This window comes from Natator depressus, chromosome 2 (assembly GCF_965152275.1).
Source record: "Natator depressus isolate rNatDep1 chromosome 2, rNatDep2.hap1, whole genome shotgun sequence".
NCBI classification, from domain to species: Eukaryota; Metazoa; Chordata; order Testudines; family Cheloniidae; genus Natator; species Natator depressus.
In genome coordinates, this window is record NC_134235.1 from 2,944,619 (window position 1) to 2,962,038 (window position 17,420).

The following is a 17,420-nucleotide window of genomic DNA, read 5'->3' on the forward strand; positions in this document are numbered from 1 at the left end:
GGAGGTCCCCAGCATGCACCAGTCCCACCAGCACCAGCCACTGCAGATGGCCCCAGCTGCTCGGTTCCAGTATGGTGACCGGGGCAGGCAGGCCGGCCTGAGGGGGTCGGCAGGAAGAGACATGGCGGTGCCCACCCGCGGTGCCCACCTCCTTCCAGCAGCCGGATGCCCAGGGGTGACACTTGCACGATGTAGCGGTTCTCTCCGATGTTGCCTGCAAACACGGTGGGCCCCTGCGTGGCGAACCCACTTGTGTCCAGCTCCATGATCTCCTGACCCGTCTGCAGGATCTAAGGGGCACAAGGCCAGAGGGCAGTCGGCGCGGAGGGTGCCCAACCCTGCCCGAGCCCCTACACTAACCCGCCTGCCTGTCGCCTCAGCAGGCATACAAGGAGCCAACCCCGCCCCTTTAAAAACGGGACAGGTACCGATCGCTCACCCCCCCAATGCAGCCACCTCCGAGGTGGAGCATGCCAGCTGATTAACAGAGCCCAGCAACACCAGGGAAGGCAGGAGACGAAGCTCCCCATGTCCTGATGAACCCACAGGGAAATCAGGGAGTTGGAACAGAACGATCCAAGCTGGATGGGAGGTTCCCCCCCCCCACATGCCGGGAAAAGGGCCAGGGCCTTTGTTCTCTCTCACCCGAATACGGCCCTTCCAGCAGCACAGTGCACCTGGGTTCCCTCTACCTGGCCTCTGAGGCAGTTTGCTGCAGGGGCGCTTCCCCAGAGATGGAACCAACTCCATGCACACTCCAGTGCCGCAGTCCCCTGGGGACAGCTGCCTGGGCTGGCGTCACTGCCAGGGCCCTTACCATGGTGGAGTCCTCGCGGCTCAGGATCAGGAACCCATGTCTCTTGCCATCGTCCTCAGGTTCGGGGTGGCTGGGCTCCTTCTCTACAGTCTCCCCTTTGGCACTCTCGTCCTGCAGGAGGAGAGAATGAAGCCGGGCCCTGGGAGTGCACAGCATCCCCCAGTCCCTAGGAGCCGAGCCCACAGCGATGGGGTGCTATGGGGCACAGTGCTAACCAGCCCAGCCAGGGGCCTTTACCCCAGCGATGGGAGGGGGGGGGGGGGGGCTCCTCCAACAGACATCTCCTGCCTCGCCAGGCCAGACACAGCGAAGGAGCACACCCAGAAGCGAGTCCTTGGCATGCTGGGATCAGCCCGAAGGAACTGGGGCTTGGTGGAAGCCAGCGGAGCTGCCAGGAGCTCTAGGGGCAGGCGGCTGATGGGCCAACCCAGAGCCTCCCCCTCCAAGCCGCAGGCAGCCACCCACTGACCTCTTCCTTCTTCTGGGGCGAGATCACGGTCCACATGTCGTAGCAGCCGGGCAGCTCAAAGGTCGTCACCACTTGGGGGCGGATGCTTTTCTGTTGGGACGAGGCAGAGGCTAGAACTGCAGCTTCCCAGTCCCCCCAGCCCTGGTGGGAGAAGCGCCGAGACCCAAGACTCCCTCCCTGGAGACCCCCATTGCTCCTGAACACTGGCACGGAGCCCAAACTCTGCCCAGCCGCGGGCCACCCCTCGCCATGTGCACTGCCAAGGGAGCAGCCCGCAGAGAGCACGCAGCCCTGTATGCCCAGCAGCTGCAGCATTGCATGCGGTCATGTGGCTGCGCCTTTAGACTGGAGAGAAGGGGCCACGTGCCAGCCAGCCCTGCCGTGACAAGCGCCAGACGCCCCCTTCCACCGAGCGACCTGGGGTAGCAGAGCTCACTCCCCCAGCCCTGTCTGCTCCTCCCCACCCCCCTCCCTCAGGCACGGCCCGTCTCTGCCCTGCTGGGCGCTCCCCCTGCAGGGATTGCCAGGCACCGCACCCCACCCCACCCCTCCCATAGCCTCGAGGCAGATCTGCAGGGCGGGGATGCCTGAAGCCAAGAGCCCGGATGTGGGGCCTTGGCACGGTGACAGCCCTCCCCATGCCACACTTGGACCAGCCATGGCTCACACAATACCCTCACCCCTGGGCACAGACTCCGCCTCCCCTGCCTGTGCCGGGCTCACTCCGGAGCACAGACATACCCCCCCGCTGGCGCCACGCTCCCCCAACACAGATGCCCGCCCCTCCCACCCATCGGGGCCAGGCTCCTCCCGGCACAGATGCTCGCCCACCCACCCATCCCGCCCATTGGGGCTAGGCTCCCCCCAGCACAGATGCTCCCCGTCCCGCTGGCACTGTGCTCACCTGCAGGACAGAAAGGGCCCCGTTCTTCCCATAGCCTGAACAAACCACGATCTCCAGGTCTGGCTCCGGGCTGTTCTGAAACTGTAGCCATGGAGTCAAGCACCGGATGTCAGGAGCTGCCCCACCCCCAAAGGGAGGGAAGCCCGCTGTCCCCCCCACCCAGGACTGGCTGCTGCGAAGGGGAAGTGCCACCGCCTCCTGCGGGCCCTGTGCTGGAGGGCTGGCACCCAGCCCTGGGGCTGCTGCTCCTGCATGCTGACGGCTCCACAGACCCCAGACCCCCTGTAGCCCCCCGCCCTTCACCCCACTGGCTCTCACCGCCTCGGCTCCGTAGAGCACAGAGGGAGCCCTACTCCAGCCCCTGCACCCATCCTATCAGAGTCCCGACCTCCCGCCCTGCAGCGACAGGGACTCGGGCAGGCAGTGAGCTGGGAACGGCCATTGCTAGTGACTTGGCTTTGTGGGGGATCAGACAGGACAGGAGGGAACAGCCGGACTGGACTTCCCAAAGCAGCCCACGTGCTGGCTGTTCTCAGGGGGCAGAGGGAGAAGAATGAGGATCGGAAGGACTGGGGGGTCTTGGAAAGCGCTGTCAGCTCAGGTCAAATGCCACCCTGGCTCAAGCTGCACAGAGCACAGCCCTCCCATAGCAGGCAGCAGCCCAGGGAGATTCCAGATCCCAGCATGCACTGCAGCCAGGCCACCTGGAGCATGGCCTGCTGGGACCCGTAGGCAGCACGTGGACGCGAGGGGAGCAGAGCACCGTCAGCTCTGGCGCGGTACGCACCTCCTCGGACAGGAAGGCCGGCTCCCCCATGGCTGCGTTGGCACAGGGCCCGATGTTGAGGATGCTGTCGCACACCTGCAAGATTCAAGAGGGGGTCAGCGCCCTGCCGGGGGCCATCTCAAGGGAGGGGCATGAGGGAGGGGGTCAGCATGGGAGGGGAAACAGAGCCCCCACTGCCTAGCCGGGGCCCTGGGCGTGTCAGGCTGCTGGGGAAGTGGTTGGGGACTCACCCCCTGGGCTGACATCGATGAGCAAGCGGAGCAGCCTAGGGAGAGCTCGGCTCAGGGAAGAGCTCAGTCCCTTGGGGCAGCAGCGGCCTGGGTCCCACCTAGCTGCTGCCAGCCCCCCCTAGGCCGCTGGGCAGGAGGCCACAGCCAGCCCCCCCGGCCAGAACGGCAGGTCCAGGGTGTTCAGGCAGCTCCGCAGAGTGCGTACCTCGAAGGAGTAGGTGGCCAGCTGGGTCCCAGACTGGGCCTCGCTGCCGTACACTTCGATCTCATCCACCTCGTCCTGCGGGGCCGACTTCCCCCCTGCAACACAACAGTGAGCCGGAGCCTGGGACAGAGCTGCACCCCCCTGTACTCCTGCCCCGAGCCACACTAGCTTCCCTCTCCCCACGCAACACAACAGCGAGCCAGAGCCTGGGACAACGCTGTGCCCCCCTGTACTCCTGCCCCAAGCCACGCCAGCCTCCTGCACCCCACTGTATGCCCCAGCTCCCCCACCCTGAGCCACACCAGCCTCGTGTGTCCCCCGCATACACTGTACCCCCAGCTCCCCTGCACTGCGGTGCATGGGGGTCCGGCCCTAGGGCTGGGCAGCCGCTGCCAGGCACCCCCGGCCAATCCTGGGACGCAGAGACTGGCTCAGTCGGACCCCTTCGCCCCCAAGGAGGCGCCCACCTACCAGCCCAGTTCCCGGACGACTCCGATCGCTTCTTCTTAACAGGGGGCTCCTCCTGTGGGGAACAGAGAAGCCAGCAGTGACTCCCCACCTCTGGCCCCGAGCTAGGGGGCTCCAACTCTTCCAATCACTCTGCGAATGGGAGGAAGGATGGGGCTGTTTGCTGCTGATGGCCAGGCCAGCAGTGACCCACGGCAATAGCCACTCAGTGGGAGGAGCTGGGGGCTCTCAGGCCGGCTCTAAGGGAAGCCACAGCACATGGGTACAAGCCAGACCCTACACTGGCAGCCTCCAGAGAGGCCAGGGACCAGCTGGAGACAGACACCTGGGCAGAGAAAGGGTGGGCAGGTGGGGTTTGCCTGCCCAGCTGCCCACTGGGCTGGCCATGGTCTGGGACAGGGCTGAGCCTGGCACCTCTTCTGGAGCTTTCATCACCTCCAGTTCCTCAGCTGTCCAGCGGGAGACCACAGGGACGTGGGGCTAACGGCTACTAGGTCACAGAGCCATGCCCCGTAGCCCCTCGCCACGCTGACCCGCAGCAGCCGCTGGGCCAATCCCCCGAAGGACGGCGCAGCAGCGATGCAGGGAATGTAGCCAGGCTGGCTTGGGCCACAGCAGAAGCCCAGGAGGGGCAGGGCGGGGCGAAGAGCACGTGGAGGAGGAAGCACCCGCAGGCCCTGGGCTGCCCTGACCTGCTTGTCGGCCGGGTCCTTGACGACGTTCACGGGGGGCTCCTGCAGCTTCTCCGTGTACTTGAGGAGGAGGGAATTACCGAGCCGCGAGCCCAGGAACAGGTAACCCGGCTCCATTGTGATCATCTGAGGGGAGCAGAGAAATGGATGCTCAACAGATCCACCCCTGAGCCGCTCTGGGACTCGGACACAAAGGGCCCGGCCATGCGGCCCACACCAGCCAGCCAGCCCGCCCGCCCCCAGGCCCGGCCACGCGGCCCACACCAGCCAGCCAGCCCGCCCGCCCCCAGGCCCGGCCACGCGGCCCACACCAGCCAGCCAGCCCGCCCGCCCCCAGGCCCGGCCACGCAGCCCGCGCCAGCCAGCCCGCCCGCCCGCCCCCAGGCCCGGCCACGCAGCCCACGCCAGCCCGCCCGCCCGCCCCCAGGCCCGGCCACGCAGCCCGCGCCAGCCAGCCCGCCCGCCCGCCCCCAGGCTCGGCCACGCAGCCCGCGCCAGCCAGCCCGCCCGCCCGCCCCCAGGCCCGGCCACGCAGCCCGCGCCAGCCAGCCCGCCCGCCCGCCCCCAGGCCCGGCCACGCAGCCCGCGCCAGCCAGCCCGCCCGCCCGCCCCCAGGCCCGGCCACGCAGCCCGCGCCAGCCAGCCCGCCCGCCCGCCCCCAGGCCCGGCCACGCAGCCCGCGCCAGCCAGCCCGCCCGCCCGCCCCCAGGCCCGGCCACGCAGCCCGCGCCAGCCAGCCCGCTCGCCCCCAGGCCCGGCCACGCAGCCCGCACCAGCCAGCCCGCCCGCCCGCCCGCACTGGCACTCCCAGAGCCGCATAGATGTTGCTGTCAAGCCTACACAGCTCTTTTTAGAGCGGCGGCATAAGCCGGAGTCTGTGGAGCCAGGCTCGGCGGCTCGCTGTCACTGGCTGTGTAGACATGCCCTGGAGAGGGCAGTGAGACCAGGCCTGGGGCCACGAGCTCCTCTGAGCCCCTGGAGCACATGGGTCACTCGCAGGGACGCTGACACGGTCAGTGACTGATCCCCCGTAGGCCTGGCCTGGAAGCCCAGCAGCCACCTGGGAAGCATGGCACCTAGCCCCATGGCCCCCATCTGCCTGCTGAGGGTCTCTGTAGCCCAGTTACCCTGGCAAAGAGAAAGGCACTAGCCTGGCACAAGGCAAGAGCTGGGATCCCACCTAGCCAGGTCCAGGAGAGTCCCCAGGCAATTACTAGCACCCCCGTGACAGGCCCCCCGGGACACCCCTCCTCAGCCCAGCAGCTTACACAGGTGGTGAGGACGCTGGCTGCTGCCTTGTCGAAATGGAAGGAGCGAACGCTTCTCATCCCGTCTGTGATGAGAGTCAGGACGTAGCTAAGGAGAGACAGGGAGAGCGGTGAGGCCAGAAGCTTGTCCCGGGTCCCGCAGGGCTGCTGTGGACCAGCTGGAAGCTCTGACGAGCTGCTGAAACAGGCTCCGCAATCAGCGCCCGCTGCGGAGCCGGGCACGGCTCAGGAGCCTGGGGAGGGGCCAGGGCAAGCTCTTGCGCACCACACCGCAAGGGCGGCACCCAGGGGCCAAGCTCCACAGCAGATCAGAGCTTGCGCCCTGCGTGGCAGGGGAAGCACACGGGAGCAATGGACAGGGGAGGGGGAACCCCTGCATGGGCACTGATCATGCTGGCGAAGTCACAGCAAGAGCACCAGGGCTTAAAGCTCTGCACAGGTGAGTTTCTAAAGCTGGGGTCGGGGAACTCCGTGGAGACTGGCAGGAAAGCGAATCAGAGTCAAACCATGAGCTCCCCAAAACCGCAGGCACCTGCTGGCCGTTCTCCTAGCCACTAGTGTTCTCTCTTGCCCCCCGGGGACCCCCAGAGGGCATGCCAAGCAGCGTGTGCAGAGCCCACCCTGTGGCCCTTCGCCCATCCCTTTCCTCTCAGGGGCTGGCCGCACTGTGCACAGGTTCACCACCCAGAAGCACCTCCGACCCAACGAGCCGGTGCCACCATCCCTGCCTCACGCACACGCAGGGCAGGGACTTCCCCAGGGCCGCTGAAGAGAAATGAACAGACCCAGGAGTCCTGCCTCCCAGTCTTCCACTCTAGACCTAGCCCCCAGTACCCCCGCAACAGCTCCTACGAACCTGCAGCTGCTGGGGGGGCCGGCTCCTTTCAAACCCTGGCTATTTAGAATCCGTGGCCTCCCCACCACCCCCCAACTAGGAGCGAGAGGGAACAGCAGCAGTTCAAAGCTCCCAGCTCCCTGGGACAGACCCAGCTACCAAAGGCAAGGTCAGGAGAGTCGGGCCAAGCTCCCAGGGCCACCGCTGAGGTCTTACATCTCCCCTCCTTTCAGCGAGATCACCATCTTGTCGTAGGAGATGAACGCCGCCTGCGCACAGTCCAGCGTGACCTTCACTCCGTCCTGAATGCCTGCAGAAAGAGGGCCCTGCTCAGTGGCAGTCCAGGGACACGACGCAGCCCCATGGCCCAGCTCGGCCGGCCATGCCACCACGACCCCCAGGGCTGTGCCTGAGCTGGGGGAAAGGAACCGGGGCAGCTAACTGGCAAGCACGGCCTACACAGACTACATGTCCCAGCATGCACCGCTCTACGCACTGCATTGCATCGGGCCTATAGGCTGCACCTATGCTGCGGCCCCCTGCTCTGAATGCTGCCCCCTCCACACCCCCTGGCACCACAAATACAGGGGGCATAGCTCCTCTGTGGCACACACTGATGCAGTGGTCTATCGGAGGGCAAAGGAGCGCACCGATGGGCATGTTAGAGACCCACGGGCACTGCTGCAGTCTCCCCGGGTGAGCAAGGCCACTCTAACCCACTGGTCCCTTGCAGACTAACGACCCCCCACAAAGCACGTCCGCAGCTGGCACCAGAACAGGTCCTCCAGTTGGAGCAGACCCCGAGTCCTGAGGGGAGGTTCACACCCCCAGCCCCACGAGAGCTGTCGTCTCTAGCCTGACAGCTGCTGGACCGATGGCAGGTCACTTTTACTGTCTCCGCGGCCCTTCCCAGCGCGGCCCTTTCCCAGCGCGGCGCTCTGCTCCCCCGCAGGGCCAGGGCGAGCCTCGTGCACACACTCTGGGGAAAGCAGCACTCTGCAGGGACCTGACTGTCGGGCAGGTGGGTGCGGCATCGGGCTGTCCAGAGCAGGCGGGAATTCAGCGCTGGAGAAAGGTCTCAGAGCGGAGAGCTCAGGACGTCTTCCCCCACCCACTGCCCACAGGCCTCGAGCCGGACCCGGACGGGACACAGGAGAACTGGCAGTGGAGTCGCCATTCAGGGCTGGCCTGTCTGATGACAATGCAGGAGCCAGCTGGCGGGAGCTGGAGTGAGCCCCCGGCTCATCTCACATGCATCACTGAGCGACAGCACCCCAAGCGGGCACCACACCCCTCTACCCGCCACAGCTAGGCCCCCTCACGGGCTGTCGGCAGCAAACTCCCCACACCCAGAGTGGCCGGGGACAGTCGTTCTCTGGGCTACACGCGCTGCGGCCATCGGATTGCTCAGACCCCGGCTCCCAACCGGGCGAGAGTCAGTAACAAGCCCTCAACAGCATCACTGCCATCGCTTCGGCAGCTGGCATCTCCCACTCAGGCCAAGATCGCCCAGCCTATCTCCCCACCTTGGTGCCCATCCGCCCCCTAAGCTCTGCCCAGAGAACTGCCTCTCCAGAGGTCCATCCCACACTGAGCCAGGACCAGGACAGAGAGCCGCGAAGAGGAGGACAGGCACGCCAGCTTACGCAGGGGGAACACCGTGGTCCCGGTGGTCAGGCAGTTGAGAGACACGCCGTACGGCGGGACGCTCTGGTTCAGATACAGCAGGGAGTTAACCGCGAAGATCACCACGCCTCCTAGAGAGAGGACGAGCACAGCTGTAAGTGTCAGAGGTGCGGACACCAGGGCAGAGCAGGGACTGCCCTGGGGACAGAGCTCCTCCATGCTATCCACACATGAGTGCTGACTGGAGGGCAGTTTGCGGGGTGGGCAGCTGGCGTGAGACCCATGGACTCATTGCACACATGGCCCCACGCAGCTCTCCGGGCCAGCCCGGGCACAGTGAGCTGAAGGCGAAGGGCTCCAGATCCCGGCCCAGAGCGCCCCTCACTAGACCTGCAGTTCAGCCCATTCTTCAGGGAAGATTTGTCGGGACTTGGGCTCACGTTCCCCGGCATGAGCGGATCAGCTCTCCCAGGACCCATGCAGGGCCAGGGCTGGCGGCAGGGAAGGACACTGCGCAGAGGACTGCCCTGGAGCTCTTGCTCATAGGACCCAGCACGAGGCACCCCCAGGCCAAACTGGGGTGGGTTCCTGCGCTGGGTAAATTAGATCAACCTGGGATCCTTGCCGTGCTCTAAACCCTTCCCCTGGGGCTGGGTGAGGAAGGATTTGCAGAACTCACAGCACCAGTTCCTGGGGAACGGGCTGGGTCTGACCCCTTCCTCTCAGAACCGAGGGGTCTCTCTGCACCAACCCAGGGGGGAACTGGCGGGGCTGGTGATGCAGGCTCACGTCTGAGCTCCAGGGACAGCAGATGGTCGGAGAGGAGTCTGGGAGGAAATGGGGCTCCTTTAGCTCCACCCTCAGCCCCCCCATATCGTGCTCCAGGGAAGTGAGTGCCCCGCACAGCAGGTGCCATTCTGTCCGTACGGGTGGCGAGCGTTAGCCAGTGCCCTGCATTAGCCAGACACTGGGCTGGCCAAACCAGGGAGGCGGTAATAATGCTACGATCCTGCACTTACCCGCCACCCGATGAGCCACACGCAAAGCCCCGCACTGCCGCCCAAGCCCCGGAGGGTAGGCAACCACTGGACTCGTGTTCCAGGGTCTCGAAGAGGCTGAGCAATTTGGCCAAGGCCTCAAAGGGTCAGCAGCGGAGCGGGGACAGAGCCCAGGAGTCGTGCTAGAGTCATGCTCTAGCTGCCAGGTCGCACCCCACACATGGGAAGCAGACGCTCGTCTCACCTATTGGCTTGGGCACAGCCAGGGCCTGCGTGCAGTCGAAGGGCAGGTTGCTGAGGGACCAGATGACCGGATGGACCTTCTGCATGATGTTCAGAGAGATGGCCACGATGCTGCACGTGTCCTGGCGCACAGCCACCCGCCTGCACCGAGGGAAAGGAGAAACAGCAGCTCACATACACTCCGCCCCCAGGCCTGCTCAGGGAGCCCGGAGCAAGACAAGCCGTAGCAGCGTCAGAAGCGAGCGGGGAGAGATGCCACGGGAAGTGGGTGGAAGGGGAGAATGGTGGGGTGGGGTCTCCCCCAGAAAGCTGGCTGCCCTGTGCTTCACTATCATTGGTCACGTGCTCCCCACCAACCCCCACGTCCTCCGTTTCCCCAGTGACTACGTCTGTCTCTGCTGCTGCTCAACTCACCTCTGCGAACCCGTCTCCCCTGCTGGGTCCCACGAGGTTTGGTGCCACCACCCCAGCCCCTCCACGCTGCACCAGTGAGCCCCTCCTCCCAGTGCTGCGGGTCCATGCCGGGCAGCGAGTCGTGCCACGACACTTGCTGGGATTGATCTGCACTCCAGCTCGGCAGGGGCTGCACCAGCCGCCCCTGGCAGCCCAGAGCCCCCTGCAAACAGAAATCATTTCCCCCACCACAGAGACACAGCACAGCGCCCCCCCAGCACCAACTCAGACCAGAGCACCCCCTGCCAAGTCGCCCTCCAGCACCTCCATTCAGCACCTAGCAGGCCCAGCCTTGCATGGGGTCCGTCCCGCTCAGTGCCCAGAGTGGGCTGGCTGGGACTCCAAGCTGGCAGCAACCCAGGGGGGCAGGAGGGACTCAGGAGGGACGCACCCCGGCCAGGTCTGATTGGGCTCGAACAGGATGAGCAGGGTGGGCTCATAGTAGCCATACAGGAACTGCATGTCGATGATGTTAAGCAGCTTCTCGTCCAGCTCCCGCACGTCAATGATATAGCTGGGCAGGAAACTCGATTTCTGGCTGCAATTGGGCGGGGAGAGGAGGGGAAACACCGTCACACAGAGTCTGGGAGGCCGAGCCTAGCAGGCCGCCCCGCTCCAGCCCAGCCACCCCCACGGCACCTTCCCCACAGCCTCCAGGCAGCTCCCGGGCGGGCCCCTTGGCACCCCATGCTTGGCCACACTCCCTCGGAAGGGGCCTGCGACCTGGTGGCTGGAGCGTGACCAGAGCCCTGTCGGCTGCCGTCCTCTCTGAGGTGCAGCGAGGCCCGTGGGGAATACAGGTCTCAGCTCCTTGACCAGAGAGGCATGGCAGCACCGCTCCAGATGGAACATTGCACCCTGATGTCTGCAGCCCGCAGGTAATCGGCTCTTTACACGCGCACTGGATCCCCAGCACACTGCCAACGTGGCCACCCTGGGCATATCCGGTGCTGGGCGCATGCACCTTGCAGGAGATGGCTGGCTCCATTCACGCAGCAGCATCCCGTCCCCATCCTAGCCACAGGGTTCCCTGCCTATTCTCGCACCCGTTTTGGTACATTTCCCAGCCCAGCCAGCACTGGGAATAGCCCAGCCAAAGTGCAGCCCCTCCTCCCTCCAGAGGGAGATGCGGGACTTTCAGATCCCATCGCCCTCTTGCCTTTTCCTCCCCCGAAAACGTGACTCCAGTGGCGAACTTCACAAAGTGCCGGAGTCCACCCCTGACGCATCCTGCGGGGGAAAGCTGGGAGCCGGGCTGTTGCAAGGCCTCGCCGCAATCACAGAGCTCAAGTGCAGGGAAGCCAGGTGGCGAGCAGAATGACGGGATCCCGTGAGCCAGCAGGGAGCTGGGAACGCTGCCAGCTTTGGAATGGGACAAGGGGCATGTCCTAGCCCGGGCAGTTCATAGGCTCTCACCCTGTGCCCACCAGTGCAGAGGGGAGTCCTGCCACGGCTAGCTCTGGGACCTTACCCCTCTCCCATGACCCCCTCGTGCTCGTCCGTCAGTGTCTCTCTCCGGAAAGGCAGCACCACCAGGCGCGTGCCGTAGATCAGCATGACTGCGCAGCGCCCATCCGGGTCCACCCGCACCTTGGGGATGTGAACGTTCTGCACAAAGCCATCCTGGGAGCACAGACAGCGCAGAGAATGAGTCACACCAGCCTTGCCAGGGCCCAGGAGCAAACACGCCAACCCAGGGCAACCCACGATAGAGCCTCACAGGGAGCTGGCGGGCGGGCACCCCCCCACCACATGAGCTTCACCAGCCCCCACAGCCACCTTGAATAGCAGGTCTCATTCAGGGAACGCAGCCAGACAGTACAGGTCTGCTCTGATGCTCGCTGGGACCCATGGATCTCTCTCCTCCGAGGGGGGAGAGAGGGGACGGGATAGGGCACGTGGGGGTCACTCCCCACTCCCCCTCTAGCTCTGGGATGCCCAAGCAGTGGTCTCAGCCTGTGGAACGCAGGCTGTCTCCATTTGAATGCACAGCAGAAAGTCTCAGTCCGCACTGGTGGCTCAGATTCAGACTGAATCATTGGTGGCCATTGTGGCAGAGCCGTGCTGGGAGAGGGGGCCTGCCCCATCTCCAGGAGCTGGGCCATCACCCACATCTCCTCTGAGGTTAGGCCTGGAGGCGCTCTCCCCAGTATCCTCAGCACAGCTCAGCCTCCTCCTTTCACAGACACCCCAGCACCGAGACCAGGGTCCCACCTCTTCCTGACACACAGCAGCCTGAGGAGAACAGCCAGCCCCGTGGATTGGACACCTGCCCAAACACCTGGGCTGAGCCCTTTCCTGGCCATATTTCACACCCATCCCTCGGGAGCAGAGGGCAGGGCTGTCGGGATAGGAAGGAGCACAGAACTCACAGCACTGAGTGGGCACGACGCCACAGGGCTAGTGGTTGCCACCGAACAGCCCCCAAAGCTGCCTCCGTGCTGCAGCGGGAACAGGAAGGTGCTGACCCCCACAGCCGGCACACAAGGACCTACCTTTAGCTCAGGCTCCTCAAAGTAATGGAGGGAAAGGGTCTTCAGGTCATGGGTGCCAGGGTCGTATTCTACCACTGACAGCTACGGAGGAGGAAGAGAAAGTGGTTAACGAGATGGCGCCCCTCGGTTCAGGTGGGCACCATCCACGTATACAGCATCTCCATGGACTTCAAAGGCCTGCAGGGAGCACTTCGCCCAGGCCTGAAATGCAGCCACCTCCCAGGAGAAGTGCCGCGGCTCTCCTGCACAGGGCGTAGAACAGGGCCAGCTGAGTTCAGCCTGCCCCTTGGTTTCATGCTCTGGCTGAAAGATGGGCCCCCATGGCACAGCACCCCCTGAGGCATTGCCTAGGTATGGACAGACTAAAGAACAGCACCCAAGACACTACCCAGCTCTGTTCGGAAGCACGCCAGGCTACTCCCCACATCTCTGCCCCTCATCCCAGGCCTGACCAGTCACTGCCCCTCACTCCAGGCCTGCAGCCCCCTCAGCTACTCCAGTCCCAGGCCCCTGAACTGGGGCTGGATCTAACCCCTTCCCCCGCTGGGCTGGGGGGATGGATGTAGCTGCTGATCCATTGTAGGAGCCTGCCCCCCCCCGGGAAGTTACCTTGGCATCCTTGAAGCTGAGCAGCAGAGCGTCCCTCTTGGCTCCCGCCAGCTGCACGCTGGCCATGGACATGACATTGCCGAAGAAGGAGAAGGAGGCCACCAGCTCTAACTTCTCCTTGTGACCTTTGCCCTCTGCATGGGCCAGCAAGACAGAGGGGTGAGAAGCCGAGGCTCTGGGGCTGGGCCCTGCCCCTGGGTCAGGGCAGGCCCGGCATGCTCTGCAGGGCTCCGCCTGGCCCACTTCCACCCCCTCCCTGCAGAGAGGAGTCATTGGCCTCACAGATGTCACCCCCAGATAGTCACTCCATACTGCCCCCTCTCATTCCACCCATGAGCCCTCCTTCCAGCCCCACTGTGACCACCTCGCTGGGCCATGGCCTCTCCGCCAGCTCGTGACCTCAACAGGAAACGGAGGCTGTCCTGGGTTCCATCCCTCCCTGCTCTCATCCCCCATATTCCAACCCCACCCTGGGGCGATCCCAGGAGCTGCAGCAGAGCCCAGACTGGCCCACCCCGGCATGCCCCGGTCCCACGTACCTGTGTTCCTGTCTCCTTTAGTGGAGGGCTGGAAGGAAGAGAAAGAACTTCATCAGTAGCTGCAATCAGACAGCCTGGATCCAGTGAGCCCAGCCAAGGCAGCTACTGCCCTCCTCTGGGGCAATTGGCCAAGGCATCTCTCAGCTCAATGCTGTCACGGAGTGCCCGGGCGATGCTCTGGAACTGCTCCCTATGAAGCCAGTCAGGACTCTGGGGCAGTCGCCTTCCGGTGAGCAGCCTGTCCGCAGGGCAAACAGCTCACACGGCTTCCACCTTCCTGGGTCTGACCTCGGAGCATTCAGCATCCTCTGCCCCTCCATGTGCTTCCCACAGCGAGACCGCTCAGGCGGGGCTCCTGGGGAAGCCAGAGGGTCCTGCACCCCAACTCCGCAGTCAGACGGGACTCTCAGCCAGCCAGTAAAACAGAGGTTTATTAGACGACAGGAACATGGTCTAAAACAGAGCTTGCAGGTGCAGAGAACAGGACCCCTCAGCTGGGTCCATTTTGGAGGGCAGTGAGCCAGACAACCACGTCTGCACTTCACTCCATGTCCTAGCCAGCCTCCAAACTGAAACTCCCTCCAGCCCCTCCTCCTCTGGGCTTTGTTCCTTTCCCAGGCCAGGAGGTCACCTGATTCCTTTGTTCTCCAACCCTTTAGCTCTCACCTTGCAGGGGGGAAGGGTCCAGGCCATCAGTTGCCAGGAAACAGGGTGTCGGCCATTCTCTGTGTCCAGACCCCTGCACACACCTGCCCTCTAGGGCTCCGCAGTGATCATACACCCTTACCCCACCACCTAGACACTTAAGAACTGCATAAGGGAAATTGAGGCACCCCCACAATATTCGGAGGAACCATTAAGAACAGTCCCACTTCGTCACATCTCTCCCCCCTTCGAGATCGAACTGAGCGGGGTCACTTTAGGCGGTGACCTGGGGAAGTTCGAAGCCACCAACGTTCCCATGGATGCCCCAGCGTCTCTGCCATTCCTTGGTAGGAGTTACACCAGGCCCTTCCAGTTTCACGCCCTCCCTTAGGTCGGGGGTGGTCGATAGCACTCGCAGGCCGCATGTGGGAAGGTTTCTGCGGCCCGCCCTTTGGCCACCCCAAAACCCCAGGGGGTCAAACTTGGATTGGGTCTTCTCCCCAACAAGCTGGCCAAACACAGCCACTTGGTTATAGGACTGTTTAAGTTTCTTAACAGCTTTCACTCCATCTGAGACCTTCTCAAAGCTATCCACACTGGGTCTTTCAACAGGACAGTCAGTGGATCCATTCACAACAGAAAATTTCTGGCTGTTAGGAACTGAAACTTTCTTGATTAAATCACTTTCACACCCTTCAGTTGCAGTAAACTGCTTGCAAAGACTCCATGAGGATTCCTTTCCCTAGGGCTTTTCTATGCAACAATTCACCCCTCCCAGAAATTCTGCTCTTACCCTCTTTACCTAGGGCTTGCTCTAGAGGAACACGTTCCTGAGCAACAACAGACTCTTTCTGGGTCTCCCTTACATCCAGAATTACCTATGGCCCGTCCGGTGGATTCCTACACAATCCCCTTTCAGGCAAACTGACAGACTTCCTAGATAAATGGTCAGAAGCCTTCTCCTTCCCTTTGCCACACACAAGTTCAGGAATCTTTTCCTTCTTCCTACAGGTTTCCACACCCTCCATAGGTAACACAATCACATCACCTTCACGCTCTCCTTGTGCCCTGGCTAGGATCTCACCCTGATTAGACAGAGTTGCGACACCCTTTCCCAACCACACACGAGCAACAGGCAAAATACAAGCACCAGAATTGTCTGGTCTCTGGGATTTTACATAGACACTAACTGGATGCGACCTAGTTACAGGGCCATTCTCCCGAGCAGACACAAACTTAGAACCATTCCCTTCCTGGGCTTTAGCTGAATCCAGAACCAGCTCTGAGACAACTGCACAACGCTCAACCATCACAGGCTGCAAGGCCCCTTCTGTCTGCTCCACAGACCAAGAAGAGCCGGACACACTTTCTCCTTTACCAGACACACAGCTTGGGATCTCATTCCCCTTGTCCCAGCACACAAGGCTGGTCACAGACACCTGCTTGGAGATCAGGGTAGCTCCCTCCACAGGCAAGTCAATACCTCTGACAGGCACAGGCACGTTTCCTTCACTGTCCCAATTCTCCACCCAGCTAACAGGTAAGGTCCAGGGACACTCATCTTCCACTCTCCTCGCCTTCCCACCCTGCTGACTGGACAAAGCCATCAGATCACAAGGCTGCCTAGGCTCATCCAAACTTTCCTTACCAAGCACCTTGCCACTCCCCACAGATCCCCTCCCCTGCCTGTGTCTCCCCCCACTCAGCTGGGGTCTCAGCTCCCCCTGTGCTCAGCGCTGCCCTTGCTGTGCCAGTGGGGGTAGGCAGCGAGCTCGCTGCTTTCCTCACTGCATCAGAGCCAGCGTGAGCCCCCTCTCCGGAGTGCAAGGGCGTAGGGAGCATCTCTCTGTCCCACCCAGCCCCAGGGGTCTGCTTACAGGCAGGCAGGTAGCTTGAGCCTAGCGGCTCCTCCCTGCTGCGAGCCAGGTCATCTGCATTTTCACTGACCGTTTCCCTCTCCACCGATTGGTTCCCTGGATTCAAATTCAAACCCTTGGCCGTTACAGGAGCAGGGCCTGGATCCTGTCCCAAAGAGACACAGTTGCCCCACAACAGGGTCTCGCAGCTGGTGTCCTGGAGCACCCCAAAGACCAGCCAGCCCCACCCCTCCTGGGTCTGCACAGGGATCTGGGCCATAGGCAGGGCGAGGGGCTTCGTCCCTGGGACCCTCACCCAGCTCACACAGCCCCTCAACCTCTGAGGCTGCACCACCCAGGGCCTGACAACAGTTCTCTCTGTCCCAGGATCTCGCCACCCCAGGAATGTCTCCCCATTGACCATCACCTTCCGCTCCCACTGGGGGTCCGAGGGGCCTGGCCCCAGGAAACTCCACACAGACATATAGGTTGGGGTCAGGAGTGGGAGCCTGTCCACCTCCCCACCCATCTGGCCGACAGAGTCTATGGCCTTGGGACCCAGCAAGGGAGCTAGACACCGGGGCTTTTCCGCAGGGTCCCCCTGGTTCAAATCTCCAGCCTGCTCAAAGGCAGTGAGGTGGGCATCCACATCCCCCCCTCCTTAACCAGGGGCAGCAATTTAGTCTCGAGGTTCCCTGCGGAACTGGCCCCCCAGGGTCTATCCCCACTCACCCCGGGGAGGTTCCCTAGGCCTCTCCGCTCCCCCACCGCCAGTTCATGCTGCTGCTGCTTCTGCAGCTCTTTCTCGGGCTCTCGCTGTCTCTCACAGTCCTCTTGCTCTCTCGGACTCAGCTCCAATCCCGTCCATCTCCGATCCCCGAATGGGGAACCCGATCGTGAAGACCCTCGTCTGGTCGGGGACAGGAGTCTTGGCGATGCCTGGCTACTACTCCAGCTGCTCCCAGATCCTGCTATAGCCCCATTTGGGGTCAGGAATCTGTCCCTTAGAGCGGTCATCCTCCTCCAGCTGCACGATTAACTGTGCTTTGGTGAACTTTCCAATGCTCAACCCTCTCTTTTTGCACAGGGTTACAATGTCCTTCTTAAGAAGACGGTGACAGACCATCACTCCACTCTTCCCAAGTTGTTGTGGACTCACAGGCCTGTGTGCTCGCAGCTCCCCACGGTTTCCAGGGAGAACCCCTAGTGTGCCAGCCCTTCTCGAGGTCACCACCTCTTTGCCAGGGTCGAGCTGCAGACTCCTCCGCCCCTGGGACCGCT

General features: G+C 63.3%; 1 protein-coding gene across 1 annotated transcript in view; it reads right to left on the minus strand.

The window, feature by feature from the left end:
• The window catches only part of CPSF1 (cleavage and polyadenylation specific factor 1), a 37,962-nt gene that overhangs the window by 14,136 nt on the left and 6,406 nt on the right, over positions 1 to 17,420 (minus strand). Inside the window, exons 3-19 of the mRNA XM_074943677.1 lie at positions 13,639 to 13,666; positions 13,100 to 13,233; positions 12,491 to 12,571; positions 11,467 to 11,618; positions 10,387 to 10,533; positions 9,544 to 9,683; positions 8,322 to 8,432; positions 6,892 to 6,985; positions 5,841 to 5,928; positions 4,573 to 4,698; positions 3,884 to 3,935; positions 3,413 to 3,507; positions 2,978 to 3,052; positions 2,191 to 2,271; positions 1,287 to 1,376; positions 818 to 928; positions 149 to 290 (exon numbers count right to left, since the gene is read on the minus strand). Coding sequence (XP_074799778.1) covers positions 149 to 290; positions 818 to 928; positions 1,287 to 1,376; positions 2,191 to 2,271; positions 2,978 to 3,052; positions 3,413 to 3,507; positions 3,884 to 3,935; positions 4,573 to 4,698; positions 5,841 to 5,928; positions 6,892 to 6,985; positions 8,322 to 8,432; positions 9,544 to 9,683; positions 10,387 to 10,533; positions 11,467 to 11,618; positions 12,491 to 12,571; positions 13,100 to 13,233; positions 13,639 to 13,666 — 1,747 coding nt within the window. The remainder of the gene's footprint in view (positions 1 to 148; positions 291 to 817; positions 929 to 1,286; positions 1,377 to 2,190; positions 2,272 to 2,977; positions 3,053 to 3,412; positions 3,508 to 3,883; positions 3,936 to 4,572; positions 4,699 to 5,840; positions 5,929 to 6,891; positions 6,986 to 8,321; positions 8,433 to 9,543; positions 9,684 to 10,386; positions 10,534 to 11,466; positions 11,619 to 12,490; positions 12,572 to 13,099; positions 13,234 to 13,638; positions 13,667 to 17,420) is intronic.